The following is a 23,203-nucleotide window of genomic DNA, read 5'->3' as shown; positions in this document are numbered from 1 at the left end:
AACACATTTCAACATTTGAGTGAAATGGTCACACTGTTTGTAATTCATAAACCACTTTAGATGAATCAGAGAAACTGTTCCAAGTGAAAGTTGAAACTCAGGAAACTGGTGTCACCGAAACTTAGGAGAGGCCCCTGAATGGGCCGCAGAAACAGCTCACCACACCCTCTTTATCTGCTCCAGGTGACAGCCAATCAGAGCAGCGCTCGGGGCCGCGCCCAGCCTCTATCGGAACTCGCGGACGCGCTGCAGGTAAACCACAGGTGTGTTGTTCAGCAGTTTGAAGGAGACTCAGCCTGGACCATGCAATCGTGAAGAAAAGTTTCTGTTGAAGATGGATGAGAACAACTTTTAAAGGAGAAGCTGATTTTGTTCTCACCTCAACTGATTTCTCTCATTTGGACTGTGAAGTTGGATGGATTGATTGATATTCACATCAATTTGGATTACTGTGAGGGGGGCTGTTTTCTTTTTTTTTTTTTTTTCACAATGGATTTAAGCATTACCAGAAGAGCAGGAGTTTTACTCATCATTTTCACGTTTTCAAGTCTTCTGTATGGCTCCAGAGGGGAAATCCCCTCCAAACCAGCCGCCAGTGTCACGATTCTGCCCCCAGTTAAACCTGATAATGGCCCTCAGGCCTTTCCAGACTCGGACAAGGCTAATATGCCAGTGTTTACAATGGATTACCCAAGAATACAGATACCATTTGAGATCACTCTTTGGGTGCTGCTGGCTTCCTTCGCAAAGATTGGTGAGTAACAGTGACATATGCTCAAACTGGTGAAATTAGGGCAGCAACTAATGATTATTTTCATTGTTGATTATTTTCTTGATTAATGGATTAGTTGTTTGGTCTATTAAAATGATGAAAAATGTTGATCAGTGTTTCCCAAAGACCAATACTGCGTCCTCAAATGTCTTGTTTTGTCCACAACTCAAATATATTAATTTTACTGTCATAGAGGAGTAAAGAAACCAGAAAATATTCACATTTAATAAGCTGGAATCAGAAAATGTTGACTTTATTTTCTTAAAAAAAAGTACTCAAACTGATTAATCAATTATCATTTAATAGTTGACAACTAATAAATTGTTGCAGCTCTACTGGTGACGGGTTAAGATCCAAATCTCTGTGATTCTTTTTGTCAATAATAGGTGTGACCTTTTTATAGAGGGTGCAGGTGAGCTCTTTGCAGGTTCCTGTTTCTGAACTCTCTCTTTTTCTCAGGTTTCCATGTGTACCACAAGATGACCTACTGGGTGCCAGAGTCGTGCCTCCTGATCACCATTGGTCTCATTGTGGGTGGCATCATGCACTCTGTCCACGAGGAGCCCCCCGCTGTGCTCTCCAGCAACGCCTTCTTCCTCTACATGCTGCCCCCCATTGTCCTGGACTCGGGCTACTTCATGCCCACCAGGCCTTTCTTTGAGAACATCGGCACGGTCCGTTAAAAATCAGCTTCCACTGCTTTCCTGAAACAGATTCTTAAATCTCCTATAAAGACAAGTTGACTTTTTCTTCCCGTCTGTGTTTGCAGGTGCTGTGGTTTGCGGTGGTGGGGACGCTGTGGAACAGCATCGGCATCGGCATGTCTCTGTTCGCCATCTGCCAGATCGAGGCGTTTGGCGTGCAGGACATCAACCTCCAGGAGAACCTGCTGTTCGCCACCATCATCTCGGCCGTAGACCCCGTGGCCGTGTTGAGCGTGTTCGAGGACGTGTCCGTGAACGAGCAGCTCTACATCGTGGTGTTTGGGGAATGCCTCTTCAATGATGCTGTCACTGTGGTGAGTGGGCCGAGGCAGAGAGAGAGAAAGTGTGTTTGGTTTTTTAGACATTCGTTGTGTCATTTACTCTAAACTGAGACTTGCTGCAACACGTTGTCCTACTTTTGACACCTCTGGGCTACTGCTTGTTATGAAAACATGCAGCGCAATGAGCGATGTGCCCTTACAAACTGTTCTTAGTGTGTTAATGGCATTTCAGTGGCCAAATACACCTTGAAATCAGGGGTCCAGCATGCCAGTGGGCCCCTACATGTGGAGAGATAAATTAAAGATTCATTGGGGAAGTGCTGCAACTGGTGTGGGAACAAAGCAGAAACACACACAAATTGTTCATCGTGGAGACTTTTGTGACTCCACCTACTATTTAACACCCAGTTTGGACCCTTCATTTCAAGACTGCCATTATATGAAATGGCAGATCCAGTATCGTTTTGTCTGCAGCTTTTCTATTCTTCCTCTAAAGGCTCAGCTCAGGTTTCGCAAGATACCGTACAATTAGTTCACACTCTTTTCCGGGTTAACGTGCATGTATGAGAACATAATGTGAGTCTGTGCACACTGGCGAGATTGATGAACAGATACTCAAATATGGAAGTGCCGTAATGTTTTTAGAGACATAAAACGGATGTGTGAAGCTCGTTTGCTCTGATGTCGCCAAACCAGTTTTTGAGGTCACTGTTGCATTTGGCTGTATGGGGAGGAGTTAACACATACAGACAACGTCGTCTGAAACTTGACTGAACTGCTCAAATTTCCCCCCATCACCTCACCCTCTTCTTATTGTGTTCAAACACACCCACCCGCCTACAATAACCTGCTCTTTAGCTTTGGTGTGGCGACCCTTTTGTTTAGTACACAGTAGCGGAGCTGATGCAGAGAGTGAAGACAAACATTTACCCAGGAGACTGCTGGGAAAGCCCAGTTGTGGTCTGCACAGAAAGCTTTGTGTTGCAGAATTGCACTCATCAAACAAGATAATAAGAAAGTAATATTTGCCAAAAGTACAGATACTTCCAATGAGCACTGCAGTCACTAGTTAGGTGAAAGGTGGTTGCAGTTGTAGGGGCCCAGATGGTGAAGAGGACCCTTATTAAAAAATGAGGTACCAGAGTTCCTAGCTCTGTCCCTTATCATCTGTGTCCTAGATATACAAATAGAAAACAGGAAACTGTTGCCACCGTTCCCCACATACAGATTTCCTGCTTTTGATAAAACAGTGCAGTGCCTGTTCAAAACATGCCAGGTCAGAATAGGCTGAATGCTCGGCCTGTGGTGTTGCTTTCTCGAGAACTGCTCATACAAACAGCTTCACACTCGATACTGGGCTGTTTTGGGTCCTCAGCAATACACCTGCCATGACATGGTTGTGTCACACACCCAAATTGCGGCCACTCATGGTCAGAATCACTGGTGAAATACACTTGGCGGAGGAAATTTCCAAATAGGCGTATAGTATATCCAGCCTCCATTTAACGTAGGCTATAACGTTAGTATAACTGTAGTCAATGAGCCGCGGTCTGTTCGCTGCGGGAGTGAAGAAAAGTTAGGTTGTAGCGTTATCCAACGTTAGCGGCATCTATCATCCAACTTCCAGGTCTGCTCTCTGCAGACGACACGCGTGATTCAGTCAGCAGAGCCCTGAAGTCCCCGCTGCTGCACAGAGCATTGGTCGCTTGTTTATTCAAAGTTTATAAATATTAAAATGTTGCGTGTCCAAATTGCACCAAACTCAACAAAGCACTCAATGGGGTTCCCAATAATACACCCTCCAAGTGTGAAGTCGATAGGATGAGCGGTTCTCAAATTATGTGAAGGACATACACACAGACAGAGATTCCTCGCTTTAAAAAGTTTGCCTTGTGGCTGATCTTTCAAAGGCTTGTTAACCGTAATGTTCAACAGACTCGTCCCAGAGCAGAAAAGTCTCTGTAAAGGATACGTCTGGTGATTTTCTGTATTTTTCTTATGAACAACAAATCCCACGAAAAGACCCAAACCAACAATAGACTGATCCGACGAACAAGTATTGTCTGTGTAGCCAAAGCCGCATACAGCTTATACTTCTGTGCCACAGAGCTCCATTGTTATCCAAAATCTATTAAAAACACATCAGTGAGCCTCACTGTTGCACTGGCTGACGTGTTCCTCAATGGGCACTATCCCACAAACACTGTCCAGCTGTTGTAGAACTCACTAGCTCACCTAATCTGTGGCTGAAAATAATCAATATTGTCCCCAAAAATAAAACTGCATTGCCCAGCTATTATAGGAAATCATTTAGGCTTTTTTTAAAAATTGAAGTAAAATGTATTTTGGAACAAATTGCCAGAGACAGTCTGGGGAATTTGTAAAGTATTGCGAGACGGATTGGTCTGGTTTCTGTCTTTTAAAGCTGCAGACGGTAATTTTAGGCTTTCACATAATTTCCAATATCTACAATATTTATATCTAATATTTCTTGCTTTCAATGGAAACATACTTTTAATGCCTGCGTGCAGTCAGACAGCAGCTACATCATCATGAAAACAGCAGTGAGTTGCTCTCGTTCTTCGTCAGAACAGGAGGAAAAGGAACAGAGCCGTCTGGTCTGGCAACTGCTCCTTTTCCGTGAGTCATTCAGTGTGCTTGGTGAAATGAGATTATCAAATTGCAAACAGTGCAGAGTAAATATTTCAATAAATCACTGTTATCTGCATCTGTGTCATTAGAGGCCACAGCCCCTGACACCACCCATGACCTCATGCGTGGGCTGTTTGTGCATAAGCTGCACATAAAAGACTTGTGTGTCTCCATGAGTGTTTCAGCATGTGTGTGTGTGTGTGTGTGTGTTTTCAGGTGTTGTACAACATGTTCAACTTTGTGGCGGAGATGCCGGTGGTGGAGCCGGTAGACGTTTTCCTTGGGGTGGCGCGGTTCTTCGTGGTCGGGTTCGGCGGGATGGCCTTCGGCATCCTGTTTGGCTTCGCGGCCGCCTTCACCACAAGATTCACCTCCAAGGTCCGAGAAATTGAGCCGCTCTTCATATTCATGTACAGCTACCTGGCCTATCTGGTGGCCGAACTCTTCGCCATCTCATCCATCATGGCGTGAGTAAACGTTTTCCTAGATTCAAATATTTAACGCTGAACGAATACAGCAGAAACATAGCAGCATTTTGTTTTTTTCTGCAGCATTGTGACCTGTGCCCTCACCATGAAGTACTACGTGGAGGAGAATGTGTCCCAGCGTTCCTGCACAACCATCCGCCATGTGGTCAAGATGCTTGGCTGCATCTCCGAGACCCTCATCTTCTTCTTCCTGGGGGTCGTCACCATAACAACGGACCACGAGTGGAACTGGGGCTACATCCTGTTCACATTGCTGTTTGCTTTCATATGGAGGGGTCTGGGTAAGGAGAGGGCAGGGGGCATCTGTGTCATGTTAGAGGTCAGGTTTTGTTTGTCTTGGCATCTGCTGGTCTTGTTGCAGGATTAAAGGTGCCCTGTGGTAGCACCAGCAGTGCTAGGAAGCAATGTTTTTACAAGTGGGTCCCCATTTAGTTTGTGACGTGCACACACAAGGACAAGGAAGAAGAAGACTGCTAGCAAGCAAACATAGATGTAAACAGTGCAAGATTTAAAATACATTTTAAAGGAACAGTGTGTAACATTTCGGGGGAATCTATTCACAGAAATGGAATATAATACAACTATGGTTTCATTAGTGTATAACCACCTGAAACTAAGAATCGTGTCTTCGTTTGCTTAGAATGAGCCCTTCATATGTACATAGGGAGCGGGTCCTCTATACAGAGTCAGCCATGTGTCTCCGCCATGTTTCTACAGTAGCCCAGAACGGACAAACCAAACACTGACTCTAGAGAGAGCCTTTCACGTTTTTACGTTACCTGAAGGCCACCGTAGTTCTCCGACACGCTTGAGAAACTGTGGTAACGTGCAAAACTATGATAATGCCAACCGCTGTCTGACTTCCGTTGCTCTTAAAGTAGTGTTATTATGGTAAGGATTGCCTCTGAGCGAGGCGAACAGCGTTACCACGGTTTTGCAATCTGCAACCACACCACTAGATGCCACCAAATCCTACAGTCTTTACCGTTAAAATCGTTGCAAATGTTTTATGAGGGAACTAAATCAACTGTTTTGTCAGACTTTAAAGAGCCACACAATGCATGTTAGTTAGTAACACTGAATGTAAACATGAAACATTTTGTTTACAAGGAAATTCTACAGGCCACCTTTAACTTTTTGTCTCCGTAGCTATGGGCTGAGAGTCTGCTAAAATCTCAAAACACTGAATTAAACTTTAACCTTGTTTTTGCTGACCTCACCTTGCTGCATTGATTCAACACTGAAACCGGCTCAAAACTTTGAACCAGAGAGAGCAGCAAAACAGTTTTTCAGCCTTAGCCGTACTTCAGCCGTAAATTTGCTCTTTAAAGCTGCATTAATTGATTTTCATGAGATTTTTTGTTCTTCCTTCCTTCCCAGGTGTCTTGGTGCTGACTCAGATCATTAACCCTTTCCGCACCATCCCATTTAACATGAAAGATCAATTTGGTCTGGCCTACGGTGGTCTGCGAGGTGCAATTTCATTCGCCTTGGTCTTCACCCTTCCTGAGAACATCGGCCGCAAGCAGCTCTTCGTCACTGCCACCATTGCTATCATCCTCTTCACTGTCTTTCTTCAGGTAAGAGAGTGTCTGTGTGCTTATACTCAAAACATTTTACATGGTGGCATGTGTCCTGATTTTCTTTTAAGATTGGAACATACCACATGATTTAAAGTCCAGACCAGAATTTATTTCATCATTCAGTCATTTGTGCGGGTTTTGGATATGATGATCTTGCATTGCAAGACCAATGTCAGATAAACATGTAGATCTAATGTTTTGTCTGGGTTCTGCTGAATCTATGATCTGTCTCTCTCTCCTCCACAGGGCATCAGTATTCGACCTTTGATTGAGTTCATCAATGTCCGCAGAACCAACCGCAATCTTGACACCATCAACGCCGAGATTCACTGCAGGGTATGCTACAGAATGTGATTGTTGTAAATGTGGTAGATTCTATATGTTTTTTTGCACACAATGTTAACAGTGGTCTCTGTTTGCTCTCAGCTCATTGAGCACACCATAGCTGGCCTTGAGGACCTTTGTGGACAGTGGAGCCACTTCTACTGGAAGGACAAGTAAGAACTTTCTCTCTCCTTCAGTCTGCTCATTCTGCTCAACAAAAAGCTTTTATTTACAACATATTACCATATGTAGTCCCGAGTAGCCTGCAATATCATCTTCATCTTAAACACCTCACTGCTTCATATCATTAAGTTTAAAGAGAAAGAATCTGCAGTGAAACTGGAAGAGAGATGTCAGTTTTAGTTTACCTGCTCTCAGTTTCCTTCTTTGTTGTTTTGTGTGACGGCGCTATTGTTCCTCCGGGACTGTGTGGGAATGTTGACAGCTAATCTCACTTTGGTGTCGTGTTCAGTTTCACCATCAGCAGTGACACAGATTATTTTTCTTCCTAAACCTCTGACATGTTTTACTTAGTTCCTCTTTTGAATCGTTTACCCTCGCAGTTTAAGTATTTGCATTACATGAATTCATTATATTACCATTATGTTATTGAAATACATACAGTACAGTATATAATACATATTGTGTATGGAGTATGAAACAAACATACGCAAAATGTATACCAGAAATCTGCATTACAGTGCCCATAGTCATGTGCGATATAAACACTTTGAGTAATACTTTGTACATTGTATGTTCACATACAAAGCTTGTGTATATAGTACATTTTTATTTATACATATTTGTTTTTACATTTTAATGTGACTGCACACATTTCCTCCTCCTCCTTTAGTCTCATCTGCTTTCACTTCTCCGTTTATCTCATGCCTCTTTTTCCACTCCTCTGTTCCTTCTCTTTGTCCTTCCTGTTTTTCCATGTGGCTTTGTTGACACGCTCTTCATGCTTGTCCTTGAGACGGGTTCCTCAAGAATGCAGATTTTAAGTTTGATTTAACAAGTCAAAACATGCTGTAAATGCAAATGCAAAACGCCTCTGAAACAAGCAAGACATGCAGATATTACCAGGGTAGATACCAAACGTCTGTCGATGGACGTGGGTCAGAGATATCAGCCAACTGCATAAAATTTAAATAAATGAATCCCATGCAGGGAAACTGAAGTGTCACAGCTGCAGAAATAGATAGTAAGAACCGACACACACTATAGATAAGTAACTTTTTAAAAACTAGAATACTATATAAAATTCTACTATACACAAAATTAAACATGAAAAAACAAAATAAAAGGCACAAAGTAGAATATACACCAACATAAATACATGTAAATGAGACAAAAAATAGATGAATGTAAGAAAGTAAGTTGCAGTAAAAAGTGAGTACAAAAATTTAACTTGGACATATACAGGTATATATATATATATATATGAAAACATTAAATATGATGACTTTTAACTTTCTGTCTTTTGTGGTTTATGTATAAAAAGGGCTAAAATTCTTCCACTCTTTGTCTGATATGCAACTTTCAAATTGTAGTTGAAGCTCAGCACTTTAAAGGATAAGCATGGTGATATTCTATATCATTCATATTGTCAACAAATCCCATGAAAACACAAAAACCAACCAGGAGTTTATCCTGTTAACAAGTAATGTGTGTGTGTAGCCAAAGCTTGATTAATTCCTTTGTGTTATATTCCACTGTTGTTAAAACTGCTGCACTGGGTGACATCACATTGTTGGTTTTAATCTTTGTCAACTCTAATCAATGTAATTTCCTTACTTACCATGTCAGGTTTATGAAGTTCAACAATCGAGTCCTGCGGAGGATCCTGATCCGAGACAACCGGGCCGAGTCCAGTATCGTGGCGCTGTATAAGAAGCTGGAGCTGCAGAACGCCATGGAGATCCTGGACACGGTGTCTGGAGACATCAGCGCTGCTCCGTCCATCGTCTCTCTCTAGTAGGAAACCTTAATCGTGTCTCTCTGACGATCACAGCACCTCCTTATTGTCTGTTCAGACCAAAGGGGCAGAGAAAGTAATGTGTTTTCATCTGTCTTTCAGTGAGGAAAAGAAAAGCTCTGCTAAACCTAAGAAGAAGTTCCAGGCTCCTGACCTGAAGAACATGCACGACATCCTGTCCAAGAACATGTACAAGATCAGGCAACGGGTGAGATGTTATATTATATAGCAGAATAACAGCTGTCTGCTTTTCTCCCTTTTCCGTTCTTCTCTTATCATCCATCACAGTGGTGGAAAGTAACTAAGTACCATATTTCAGTACAGGTTTGAGACATTTGTACTTTACTTGAGTATATCTATTTTATACTTTATACTTCTACTTCTACTTCACTACAATTTAAACTCCATACATCTGACAGGTAACTAGTTTTATTGTGAAGCATATGATAAGTTTATTAAATACAATGCATTGCGTTTCCTTGACTACTTGGGGCAACTTGGCAGTTTCAGATGTCTGTGAGTTGCAGTTCCACCAAAGAGACATTTCTCCTCTAAAACTTCTCACATGGTTTCATTTAAATAACTGTTTCGGTCTGAAAGAGGTAAAAGTATCCAATATTTCACAAAAACGGCAAAGATTAGGAGAAAAGTCCCCAAAAAATTGATTGAAATTAAAATTTTAATTTTTTATTCTTTCCTCTCCCATTAATCATCTCACGACCCCTGAGATTTATCTTGTGACCCTTTGGAGGGTCCCGACCCCTAGGTTGGGAACCACTGGACTAAACTACTGAACAGTATATTAAGTAATTAAAACTAGTAGGGCTGTCCTCGACCAAATACTTAGTCGACTAACAATCATACGATTTTGTTGACTAATCGATTAGTTTATTTGATCGACAGAAACTGAGTTTCTCCACAAAGAATCACACAAAAGCACCACGTTTACCAGAGATGTGCTCATACGTCTCTTGTAATAAGCATTTCGGCATTAAAAAAGCATAGAAAATGACTAATTGACTAAAGAAGAGAGGGCAACCCTAAAAACTAGTTCCATCATGCTGATTACACGTTGATGCATCTATATTGAAAATCTAATAATGTTATATATAAGATCAGTCAGGTCACTTCTGCAGAGTACTTTTACTTTTTTCTTTTTCCACATAATACTTATGCATGTTTACTTAAGTAGCAGTAATTCAGGACTTTTACATGTAATAGAGTATTTTTTACATTGTTGTGTTGGTACTTTTACTTAAGTAAAGAATCTGACTACTTCTCACCACTGATGCAGCAGTAACCACTAGCCTTCAGCTAACACAGACAATACACACAAATTACAACCACTTTGCTCCCATATAAGGAGGCACTATTTGACTGAGAAAAAGCTACCACCTGTCTTCCAACATTTGCATTTTGCTGTTGTTGTAGTAAACTCTCAGCTGCTTACAGTACATACAGCAGTGTTTGCCTACATAGATCAACGACAGAAGCCCAGTCTCACATGAACTCCTCCACAAAACTTCCAAAATGAAGCCACATGCATCTCTTTCTTTCCGAGTACAGTAGTTGTGATATCCTCTTTGTTTTTTTACATGAAAAGGAAGTAGCAGCTTGCTAAACTGGAAGCCTGGACTTTCTCTGACACAGGCTTACTCACACACAACAATGCGTTAAGTTCAAGTACTGAGTGCTGTTTTGCATACCCACAGGCTGTGACCAGCAGTATTTTTCCATTAAGTGACATGACATCACCCACAGAGACGCTTTGATGTGCAGACAAATAGGGAGCATATGCTTCTGTTCCTGGGTAGACGAAGTGTCTGATTATCTTAATAGCCCCTCTTTTCAAGTCTGTCGCATATCTACAGATCTGTCTCTCACACAAACCCAGCATCATCTTCTGTCTGATATGTTATTTGTTTCAACATTTGACATCCTGAACATTTCATTCATTAAACTGGTCTCCTGTGCCCTTTATAAACTCACATCAGTTGCGTTTAACGTCAGCGTGCCTCGTGTGTTTTTATTTATTTGACACTTTATTAGATGAAAATGCTGATTGTAATGTTAACAGAACAGAATGTTAGACTGGCTCCTATTCTGTCTTGTCGTGTTGACCTATTGCGAAATAGACAGGATGAGATGTTTCTCTAAAGAACAATGGCAGCCATTAGAGTGTTTGAAATGTTTGCTTTAGGTCTAACTAATAGCTGCCGGACAGAAAGATCTATGTTGACAGTAATGTGCACGCTGCATGGAAGAGGTTAGTGTGGCAGCCCGCAAAGTCCAAACAGAGACACGGACCCTTTCATATAGACAGGTGCGGCCAGTTTTGGTTGAGTAATCAGAGCTTTAAAGAATGCTGTCTCCTCTGAAAGCATTTTAACTGTCTATTTGTCTAGTTGAGGTTATAAGGCCGTCTGTTGGCTCACTTGTGAATTTATTACAGATTGACATGTCCAAAATGGTGTAATCTGGGAGCTGGAAGCGTCCACTAGTGGTCTAAATCTGCTGTTTAATGTGGCACCTTTTTGTTTTCCTTAACCAGACGGTGGCATACACAACTAAGCACGCCCTGCCCAACGACATCCACACCAGAGAGATATTGATAAGACGTCACGCCAGCATCCGCCGCAGCCTCCGACCTGGCAGCTTTCAGTCATCGGTAAGCGGGATACACTCTGCAACACTGAGATGAAAGTGTCCCATATTAAACATGAGGTTCACCTTCTTCATCCCATCCCTCATTCATTATTATCCCTTTCTCTTTCTCCATTCTGCTCTTTTATTCCCATGTTATTATCAGGTCGTGCCCAAATCCCAAAAATACTTCTCTCTTCCTGCTGGGAAAAATCTGGACTCCAAATTCCCTCCTGCGAGGCAGAGCTATACAGGTAAGCTTCTCAAACTACCTTTAACCACTTAACATCCAGTTTTACCCTTTTATGTCCCCTTAAGTAGATTTAAGGTTGGAATAATCATTTTAAGATTGCAAGATTCACTTAGTTTTTTCAAGAGCTTTTGACCATATCTTACAGCCTTTTTCAGAAAATTGAACTTTAGTTTGGTATCAGCAGTATTCCCCAGTGAATCCGAATATTTTAGCGGTGAACAGTTACAAGAAGGATTTAAATCCAACCCTTCGCATTTGATTGGACCTTTAAAAAGCGCAAAGCTTTAGAATGTAGTCGTTAATAGTTGCAGATTGATTTATGGCTGTATGTCATGACATTAGTGGTTGAATTTTGTTGGTATTAGCTTACACCATCACACGTCATATTTTGTTTTACAGGAAGAAAAGTTTATTTGATTTAGATATAAAAATACAAAGAAATAGATTTTGTCTTTTTTTTTGCATATATTGTTAAATAGATGCACAATATGAGCGGGGATGTGATCTAAAAGGGCATTTTTCATTCATCTCGACTTTAACTACAGTATATGATTTTTACACTGAGTGAAATATTCAAACCCATGGCTCAACTTTATTAGCCAATTGGTCAATTTTGTACAAACATTCAGGTCCCTCCACAAGATGAATTTTAAGGTTTGTGATCCCGTGACTTCTCCTCTGGTGCCATCATCAGGTCAAAAAATGTATTTGTCCAATACTTCAGTTTATGACCAAAGATCTGTAAAACTAATGACCTTCCCATCAGCCTCAGCGGTACTGTTAGCATTCTGACGTTAGTATTTGAACAATGTTTGGCTGCACAACATGAGTTTGTGATGACTGAGCCACCAGCAGGTCAATGAGAGCACATCTCTCGGTGCCCACATTCGTTTCCTCATTCATCAAGGACCTTTACGGTGTTGCTCACATGCCATAGTGTGATGGCATAACTCAGTTCACTTCATAATTTCTTTACAATTTTACCATTTTCTTCACTTGTCCCAGATGAGCAGGAAACCATGTCAGAGGTGGCCTACCCCTCCAGACGCTCTCGGTTCAGCCAGCCCGCTCGCTCCTCCTCCTCCAGGGCCATGATGCCTCTACGCAGGCTGGACACCCTAACGGAGGCGCCCTCTGTCGACAAACTGGATGAAAGCTCAGGGGAGGACAGAGGCAGGTCGGGACGCAGCACGTCCAGAACAAACTCCTCCTCCAGTGACATTCCTGCTCCTCGCCGTCACCTCCACTCCTCCATTGACGTTGACAGCGGCTCAGCTGATAACTTTAGAAACGGGCATCATGAAGCAGCAGAAGAAGAGCAGCAGCAGCCTTTGCCTCCACCTCCAGCCTGGGCTGTTGAACCCAGAGACGCCGCAGCACAAAACCCTCTGCTCAGGCGGCCTCAGTGGAACCCGAAGAAGGTGTAAAAATGTCCCTGGGCTTACAAGAGCAGCTGGACTGCCACGGTCTCAGGTCCTCAAGCAGCGCTACGGTCTCTACATTTGTTTGTGTGTTCATACCATTCAAAGACAAAGTAAAGTAACACTGGAGGTCCAGTCTTTTCTTATTGGAGGTGAAACATCCTCCAACATGAGCCAACATGGACAGTAATACCTTGAAGACAGAGGCCACATCTGAAGCACAGTGCACTATAATGAAGGAACTTTATAATAACTGTCAACAGTGAGTCATTCTGTTATCTGTGCAGTTATTTTACCTATTCACATCAATGTGATTTTCAATACGTTTTATCCCCCTGTAGGATTTTTAAAGACAATGTAATTTAAACTATTTTATTTTAAGTAATTATTTCTCTGTCTCTAGATGTAAATATTATACTTTTTTTGTACGTTGTTGCCTATTGTGTTCGTGTGAGAGATGTTTTTTTTAATATAGACCATCTTAGTTTAACATGAGGAACTATTGCTGTGCAGTACAAAGTACTCTTTGGACTAACTGGAGGCCTTTTGTATGATTGTTATACCTCACACATCTGGGCCCACTTTATAATTTGTTTTCTTTTTCTGTAATAAATTGTCTATGTTGTTGAAAGCTGTCATCAAGCATCCTCAATCAAACTGTGTATACGTTTATAAATGTGGCCCTGAAGGCACCGCCCATTGAGGAAGAGAAGATGGGAAGTATGTTCAGTCTGTATGACGGAGTTGAATGCAACATTCAAACTGCAGCATTGATTTCAGTGTTTCATATACAACTCAAGACTCTCATACAAAATGGTGTTTATTCCTTGTGACTTTTTGGCATGAATCTGGCATCTTTACAGAAATGTATACATTTTTTTTATTCCCATTGGGTTTTTAAAACAACAGTGGTGCTCAGTGTACAGCTGAAACTTAACTTAAAAAAATATGAATTTATTAATCTCCATTAAACATATTCTAAAATAAGTGAACAAATCCCTATAACTGTGAAATTCAAGAGTCAGAAACTAGAACAAACATTTGCTCATATACCACCATAGGAACCGAAACAAAATAAACAAAATAAAATTCACCTAAACCGACGTCGTTACTCTTTCCAACAATCACCAAGTGTGCTTTGGTCTAACTCAACTGAGTTTAATGTGAAAAAACGCTGAATCTACAGTCATCTCCCCCTCTCTGTAGGAAGAAGGCGTTGTCATGCATCATCAACGCGTCAGCAGCTACACTGCGCATGTGTTATACCCTGTGGTTTTAATGCTCAGGCTGAATCCGGATCATGATCCGAATCGACACCAAAATCTAAAAGATTGTTCATTGTGCTACATCCCACCCCTCCAAAAAATGTAATTCCAATCCAACCCCGTACTTTTGGAGTAATCCTACAAACGGACAAACCAACAAACACACCATCAAATCAACGCCGGTGAAAACATAACCTCCTTCCTAGTCCTTTGGCCTTGGCAGAGGTAATTATGGCTAACTTACTTACTTACTTCTCCTAAACTACAACAGCGTGATCTACCTCGGGGTGGTCGGGCAGCCCGACAGCAACTTTAGATTCAGCTCATTTATGAATGTGTGAAGCATCACTGCCTGGAATGTGTATTTTAATGAATTAGAAGAAGTTCTTTTGACTTGTGGTGTATCATCAGCAGGTCGACAGTAACTTTGGACAATGTAGTGGTTAGAGATTTACATTAAAAATGAAAGTGTGCATTGTTTCCAAGCTGTCCCAAGTAGTGTGTGCCGATACAAAGCCCTTATGTTTCTGTCTGGGCAAACTTCAGCACAGAGGGAAGCAGAGTTTTGAAACCGCTCTTCCTGAGAGAGCGGCTGTAGTGCTGGTGGTGGCCATTCTGACCCTGTGACGTCGTCACATCTACAGATACGATTGTCATTTGAGCAGGACACATCGTTCCCACTTTGCTGTTCGTCTTCTTCCTCCTACAAATAAGAGCACTTCTCTGTATGGTAGATATTCATTCAGTTACCTTGAGTTTTTTTTGTCATCCCTCTCCCGTCCCATTTGGGGATCCTAATGAGCAGTAAACCTACAGCTGCAAGAGCTAAGATCACTCCCAGACTGGGAGGCCCACAGGGGCTGAACTCCTGGGCCAGACCAGAGAGGAGAGGAGCCAGGATTCGACCGACGGCTGTAACTGACTGCCCGGCACCGATCAGAGTCCCACTGGCCTGGACTCCACCTCTCTGCAGCTCCAGGTCTGTGATGCATGTCCGTCCAATACAGGTGGAAATGGCAAAGAAGGTGGAGCTGAGCAGCACCTGTGACACACTGGGAGCTGCGGCGTACAAGAAGATGAGTAAAGAGGTGAGAACCGTGGAGTGGAGCAGCAGGGCAGGCATGTTGTTCCCGTACAGCTGTGTGACGGGCCCCACCAGGAACCCAGCCAGGGCCCCTAAGGTGCTGCTGTAGCTGATCAGATAACCCGTCACCTTTGGTTTGAGTGAGAAACGCTCCTCCATCGCCAGAGAGAAGTTGCTGTGGTAAAGCATGATAGCTATAGCCATCAGGAGACGCACCAGGAAGAGGTCCCACATGTCAGAGGAGGCCACCATGTGGATCTTGGAGCCCACGGAGGACAGCTGTCTCCAGGGAGACTGGAGCAGAGACACCTCACTCCACCCGAGTCCACCTGGGTGCTTCCCTGATGCTCTGGAGTCCGGCTCAGTCTCTGCCGCCAACACTGGCTGGTGACTATTTACATGAGAGCCATTGCGAACCGACTTAGTGCAGTTGTTGTCATGACAACCTTTAATTGTGTCGTTGTTGGAGTTAGTGTCGTTGCGGTGAATCTGCGTCTCGCTCCATGGCAGCATCCATACGAGACCTGGGATGATAAACACATGATGTTAGGTTAATATTTCAGATACTATTGAATCAGTTATTTCTCTCCATTTTTCTACCCACCTGCATTAGTGAGGAAGATGACTGCACAGGTAAAGGAGGAGGTATAAAAGCCGCCTTCGTGCTCCGTGAGGTAGCCACCCACCACAGGACCCAGGATGAAACCAACACTGGAGGCTGCATTGAAGTGTCCCATCACCAGAGGGCGCTCTGCCTCAGTCACCAGGTCAGACAGCAGGGCTCTGCAGATGGACAGGGAGTGCTTGAACAGCCCTGAGACAGAAAACAGAATAACAAGCTGACTGATTATGTCTTTAAGAGATAAAGGTGGTGGTTTTGAGCACATTATGATAATGTTGTTATTTAGCACAAATTCTCATACCATTAGTCATAATTTAATTTAACCCAAGAGCAAAGAAACAGAGGCCCCGTTTGTAACGTTGGTGTTTGTTTTTGTACAACTTGAATGAGGAGTTAACATCAAAGTGAAAACTATACAAGTAGCTATGTACCACCATAGTGTATAACTTTATTTAACCAAGAGATGTGACTTTTATTATTGAATTTAACAGTCTATTTTTTATAACTTAAAAATTGCATATTGGTGCATTTAGCAACAAAGCAGGGTCAGTCAAGAAAATATGCAAGGGTAAATAAATATTCAGATTTGGATCTATTGTGAAATTATTTAGAAAGGCACTTGGTTTAGGCTGAACAAGCTGTTAAACAATATTTGATGAACAGTTGAATATATTGTGAAAATACAGATGTATTGATGTCAACAGACCTTTTTTCATAGCAGACATCTTCTGTGTATTCCAATACCCATACTACCATACTGTTTAGTATACCAGAAAAAGATTTAGGTTGCGTCCGAAATTCCATAATAACATGCTATTTAGTACTCTAAAACAATATGTGAGATATTTTAGTTTGTCCGAAACCTTAGTATGAAACCAATAGTACGAGAACTGCATACTATTTCAAAATATCGAAATACGGTATGCAATGCTGGACACTAAGGCGGCATAAATATCCCACAATACAATGCGGTAGTGACGACAACATTCCTAACACACGTTGACGGACAGCTCTGTAACACCAATAACACTTAAATTTAACTGCAAGTATAAGATTTCACTTTCCTAGGCTTAATATCAAATTAATTCAGACTTTGATTCTCACAAACCGTCATTTTGGTCACATAAGGTTGGTACGGGTTACCATGGTTACACGTCTCCAACCGGCAAGGAGGCTCTCAGGAAGTGACGATTTAAATTACTGCTTAGTGAATCCGAAAAGATACATACTACTGTTTATTCACACAAAAGTATGTTGAACAATAGTACACATGTTGAGTGTGTAGTGCATAGCTTGCCATTTTGGTCGAAGCCTAAGTATGTCCCAATACATAGTATGTCAAATGCAGAATGCCAAAAATACCAGGATGTCCAACTACATCCGGTCACATTTTGCAGCATGCTTTTCTGGCTATTCTGACCCACAATCCTCTGCGCAGCAAATACAAGAACAAGAGGGTCAAAGTGCAGCCACAATGTTATGACGAAGTAGTATGTCCCGATTGTATGCATACTGCATGCAACATTATGTACTTTGTATGGGCAGCTGCAGTATACGTACTAATAGTTAAAAGTTGTAAAAATGTGATTTTGGACGTAGCATTAGACTTATAGTAGGAAAAGCACAGGTGTGACTAATAATATTAACAACGCATCATTGATTTGTAATGTTTTCACACCTGTGATTTTCCTACTGTGACGTGAAAGAGGCCTGTAGTTCAGTGAAAGAGGCCTGTAGTTTGGGACGTACCCACAGGAATCCGTGCGAGGACGAACAAAGCGATGCTGGTGGACATCCCGAGCAGGCCGTAGCCCAGAGCGCTCAGCAGCAGACAGGTCAGCAGAGAGTACCGCCGTCCCACCACATCACTCCAGCTGCCCTGACGATCACACACAGGAAATGACAAACAGAAGTCAAACTAAATTTAAAAGAAGATTCTGTAAAAGAAGATATTTAGAAGAGAGATTATGGATCTTTGTTTTTACATCTGGACGGGTTGAGTTGAGGACTAAACTTCAATCCTAATTCCCTGAGCTGGGATTATTAATGACAAATCCCAACACAAGGAGTGCATGGGGAAACTAAAATGAAGCAGAAATCCCACAACCCTGAGTTTCCTCTCAACAAAAGCAGCTTCTATTAGATTCTCGCCCTGCATCTCTCTCTCTCTGTCACACACACATACCTGATGAAATAATTCAATTAGGACCAATTGAGTTTGCTGTGTTCTGGGTGTAGCCTGGTGGGATTATCATAGAGACCCAGCTGTCCAAGCATCCCTACGTTCATCAGGATTCAGCCGGTCTGCACACGGGAACCAACAGATGACTCCTTATCTCTTTAATTTGTCGCATGACCCCTTGAGAATTGAACCAATTTAATGGCCGCAGGAGAAATTTGTGGAAAGCTGAGAATCTTGTGTCAGATGCCATTCTTATTGTAGAGTACTGTGCATTTTTGGAGCACCGGTAATTTCTTAACAGTTTGGACATGATTTTAAATCATCAAGGCTTTGAGTTCACTGATAAAACACGTCCTCGGCGTCCAGTCAGGGGGTGTCGAAGGGTAAAAAAATTAATTTATATGTTAAAAGAATGATATTTGTAACTAGGAGTAGCTTATGTGTGTGGATGTGCAGAGACTGGGTGTATTGTGCAACCACAACCAACCTAAAACAGACAGTGGTTATTGTTTTCATGGAATACCAGAAATGACGTGGAATGCGACCACTTTGGCGACAAGCTGTGAGCATGCCTTGTCGAGTAGGACAGGCTGGATGGAGAGGTTAGAGATCGAGAAACAAAGTCAATACTTACAACTATTGTGCTTGAGAAGAGCTGTAAGATCCCGTATGTTGATCCTGCAACAGTTTCACATTTGTATTAATTCACATTTACGGCAGACACCACGTGTGTTCAGATGCAACAAAAAACAAGACCTACAATTACAATATAGGACAACGAGACATTATCGCTTATTACACACACACATACACACACATACACACACACACACACACACACACAGTACACAGTAAGTCAAACCTAAATAAAGCATGGGAGCACATCATTTTCAACATGATATTTACCAGGGCTTAGGGCTGACCTGAATGCTTCGAAGCTTCGACCATTGCCATGGTACTCAACCTCAAAATCAATATTCAAATGCTTTGTTTTTTTATTTTTAATATTTAAGTATGTAATAATAATGTATAAATCCCCAAATAGCCCATGAAATAAGGAATAATCCTACAACATTATTCATTATTCATATTCAACATTCATTATTATTCGTTATTCTCAGACGGATATTACTGTTTGTTGTGTGTAGAGGCGTGTGTGTACAGTGGGGCACTGAAACGAAGGAGATGGAGACAGACAGAGTAACATGTCAGCCTGCTGCGCCGCGCTGCTCCGCGAAGCTTTGGATACTTTCGAATATTTCTCACCGAAGCTTCAAAGCCCAATATATGGTATTCGGGACAGCCCTACTAGGGCTGCAACATCTTATTATTTCCCATCATCAATTTACCGCTCTATCATTTTCCTACTAATTTATTCATCATTTACTTTTTTAAAATGTGAATCACACTTCCTAGAGCCCAAGTTAACACATTCAAATTGCTTGGTGGTCCTGAGGTCTCAACTCACTCAACGTATAAAAAAAAACACATGCAAATAACAAACTTATTGTTCCTACACTAATATTCACTGTTGGAAACATATAAGTGCAAATGTTTTGTTAACAGTTATGTGTCCTCATGACAATCATCCTCTTCACCAAAAACAAAATACTTTATAAAACTTTAGACGATCTGCCCCTCTGACCGCGTTAACTGTGGTGAGCAGATAATTATCTGGTCATAAGACTTTTCAGAGTCAGCTTGCTATCTAATAATGCATGACCCCGGAGTACATCTGCTGTGATGTAACTTAAATAGATTACAACTTACCTACAATACCGGCCACAGTGGGACTCGCTCCAAGGGCTTTCACATGATGGCTCAGCAGCGGGATGATCATGCTCACCCCAAACAGGTCCTAAAGAAAACAAGGAAGTGAAGGAGAAAGGATGCAGGAATGAGCCCAGAGGTGTCCAGCTGTTAACATTTTCAGGGTTTTATCACACCAGAAACCTCTGAACAGAAGGATCCACATAAAAACCAGCGTCCAGTATTAAACACAGACAGTTTAAGGATAGTTGCAGCAGAATCTCATTGCTGCTGAGATGAGCGCAGCTCTTGCCAAACTCTTGATTGAAGCCACACAGCAGTTCATACAATGTTCTGACACTGGTTACACTAATTGCTTAACTTCCAGTAAGATTGCTGACGCGAGCTGTTTATGTCTGCCAAAGAATCTGAACAGGCTGGATTCTTTGACACACCTTTAATCAGATTATTGCTTAGCTATTTTTTTTTTTTACAAATGTAAAGTTAGTTATTTGAAGAATGATTGCAGATCAGCTCTAAAAGCAACCTGGATTTTTGAATTCTCATCATCTTTAGAATTACATACTGTAGACTTGCTTGTTTATGAACATCTAGCATTGGGGTTTCACCATGCTTTCAAATTCTAGGAAGTGCCAGTCCACTTTGCAACATGTTTTACTGACAGTGATGCTCTGAAGAGGGAGACACTCAAAGGTGTCACAACAACCTGCCACTGTTTTATAACAGCTTCCTTATTTAGTAGCTACACACCTGATTAATGTAGGTTATATTTCAAAAATACATACAAACACCTAATGCATTTGTATACATAGATAACATTCATTTATATTTATTTAGAGTGGCCAGAAAGTATTTTTTATTCATCTTTGCAAGAAAACAATTTTCCAAAATGCCACAGCAGTACAATGTGTGTCCTCCATGCTGAGCTTATAACTACTGGCCTTGCACTTTTTTAAATATACAACATTATACTGTATGATACAGAATGTCCCTAATTTCTACAGTCAAAAATATTTTTAAACCATGCATGAAGATTTAATATCTTACTGTATAAGTAGGCTATGACAGGTGAGTGTTTTAGGGGATCTGCCATTTATAAATCCTGAGAACATGCTTATGGTAAACTATCATACTTTTAAAGTTAAGATAAAATAAGATGAACCTTTATTAATCATGAAATTCATATGTTAAAGCAGCAACATCAGCAAACGACAGCAAGCAGAGTGAAACACAGGAGATTAAAGGTATACAAAAATGTTAAAAAAAAACAATAATAGAGGTATAAAAGATACAGAGTGAATGGGTGAACATAGTGTGTACAGTATGTACAATAAATAAATGTAGTATGTACAATAAATAAATGTAATATGTACATATATGCAGTCTATAAAGTGGTATATAGGATGTATAGTGTAAAGTAAGTGTAAAGTGCAGCAGTGGTTAGAGTTAGCAGACTTTAAACACTTTTAAGACCTGCTTTGCAAAATTTAAAGCATTAAATTAAATCACCAATCAATGTTTGTAGGCCTATAGTTTGAACAGGAAGCACATGTCTGATCTCTGACTTGTGAAATATATATATATATATGTTTTACATCATACCTTTGAGTTATGAAAACATGACTTAACAGTTCACTCAGTCAAGTCTCAGTTTAGCTACTCACCATGAAGCCCACCACATAGATACATTGTATAATCCTCGTCCGTCCTCTTGGTTTCTGGATGAAGCTGCTACATTTCTGGTTGTTCATCCTGCAGCAGTGACAGTTCGGCTGCAGCAGAAGCGGAAGCGCTCATCCGCCTCACTGCAGATGATCCAAACACACAGCACGTCTCCGTCCTGGTGGAGGGCTCCCGGTAGGGGGGTGAAGAGAAACTGCTCGGTTACAATCCGACCTGCACTAATGTGGCAGGTGTAAAAAAGGTGGCAGATTTTAAAGACACAATGTACTTTCGGCGATGAAGCCGACTGTTCGAGTCGTGGTAGATTTCTCAGGTGTTGAACTGCTGCGTTGTCTGGTCTGAACCCCCCCGCGGCTGCTCGGTCAGCTGGTATCGCCCGCTGACGTCACAGAACTAAACAGAACTAACTCTTTTTTTTTTATTGAAGATAATTAATTTACAAACATTAAGGCATTGTAATCTAAACTCAATACTTATAACATACAAGGCACAATTGGATAGGAAAGATAACTTAAATTATAAAAAATAAAATAACAATTATAAAAGAGGGGGTAGAAAATAATTAAAGGAACAAAAAAGAAATGCATAAATAAATAAATAAATAATAATAAGACTGCACTCTTCCATAGAAGCTCTATGGGTTATCATCATATATTTTCATGGTGTACCGCCCCCAACAGTCTACCATGTTGTTGTTTTTTTATTAAAGATAATTCATTTACAAACATTACGGCACTGTAATTTAAACTCAATACTTCTAACATACAAGGCACAATTGGATAGGAAAGATAACTTAAATTATAAAAAAAAATGATATAATAACAAAAATAAAAGAGGTTTAGAAAAGAATTAAAGGAACAAAAAAAGAAATGCATAAATAAAGAAAAAATAATAGGACTGCACTCTTCCATAGCTCTAGGGGTCATCATCATATATGTTCAACTCTTCATAAGCTCTGAGGAGACACTTTGCATGTTGTCCTTTCATTAGTCTTAAAGCACTAAGATGATTGTCCAAAAGGTCCCTTTTGAAAACAGAAAATAGGGGTTTAATTTTCCTCCATTTGGATGCATGGATGAAAAAATTTGCCAGCAGTATCAGATTGTTCAATATCAAGTCACTCTTAATGTCCTTCATGTTAATACCAAACACAATATTTTCTCATGTGAGAGGAGCAAGTAGTTGGATTTAATATGGATGTATTAAGAGGGATCTAAGAGAACATAAACAGGTGAGCAGAGTTTTTATTTTACTTTTTTGGGGGGCTATACATTTTTTTTTATTATTATATTCTTCTTCTTTTTTAAATGTATTATTTATAGGACGAATGAATGATCTTCCTCTTTGTTCATCCCTTTTATCATTTGATTTTTTCGTTTTTAAAAAACTAATGGTTCAGCATTATTATAATTGTACAATTAAGGACAGCACAATGAAAAGCATTTGTAGCCCCCCTCCACGTTACACACAGACAATTTACAAACAATATTAAAATATT

At 41.0% G+C, this 23,203-nt stretch overlaps 2 protein-coding genes across 2 annotated transcripts; one reads left to right on the top strand and one right to left on the bottom strand.

The window, feature by feature from the left end:
• The first annotated feature begins 206 nt into the window (after nucleotides 1–206).
• On the top strand, nucleotides 207–13,908 carry slc9a2 (solute carrier family 9 member 2). Its single transcript, XM_037790494.1, has 13 exons — nucleotides 207–754; nucleotides 1,232–1,446; nucleotides 1,542–1,790; nucleotides 4,626–4,876; nucleotides 4,961–5,178; nucleotides 6,278–6,477; nucleotides 6,727–6,816; nucleotides 6,907–6,977; nucleotides 8,614–8,781; nucleotides 8,885–8,990; nucleotides 11,334–11,450; nucleotides 11,592–11,679; nucleotides 12,684–13,908. Exons 1-13 carry the CDS (start codon nucleotides 490–492, stop codon nucleotides 13,103–13,105), a joined length of 2,460 nt encoding a protein of 819 aa, XP_037646422.1. The 5' UTR covers nucleotides 207–489; the 3' UTR covers nucleotides 13,106–13,908.
• mfsd9 (major facilitator superfamily domain containing 9) lies at nucleotides 13,902–22,188 on the bottom strand. The gene is made up of 6 exons (XM_037790495.1): nucleotides 21,687–22,188; nucleotides 20,023–20,110; nucleotides 18,887–18,930; nucleotides 17,820–17,949; nucleotides 16,053–16,262; nucleotides 13,902–15,972 (listed from the first exon to the last, which is right to left on the bottom strand). Exons 1-6 carry the CDS (start codon nucleotides 21,771–21,773, stop codon nucleotides 15,107–15,109), a joined length of 1,425 nt encoding a protein of 474 aa, XP_037646423.1. The 5' UTR covers nucleotides 21,774–22,188; the 3' UTR covers nucleotides 13,902–15,106.
• Nucleotides 22,189–23,203: the final 1,015 nt, after the last annotated feature.

Source organism: Sebastes umbrosus, chromosome 13 (assembly GCF_015220745.1).
Source record: "Sebastes umbrosus isolate fSebUmb1 chromosome 13, fSebUmb1.pri, whole genome shotgun sequence".
NCBI lineage: Eukaryota > Metazoa > Chordata > Actinopteri > Perciformes > Sebastidae > Sebastes > Sebastes umbrosus.
Note: the sequence above shows the minus strand (reverse complement) of the source record. Positions and strands in the feature narration are given on the sequence as shown.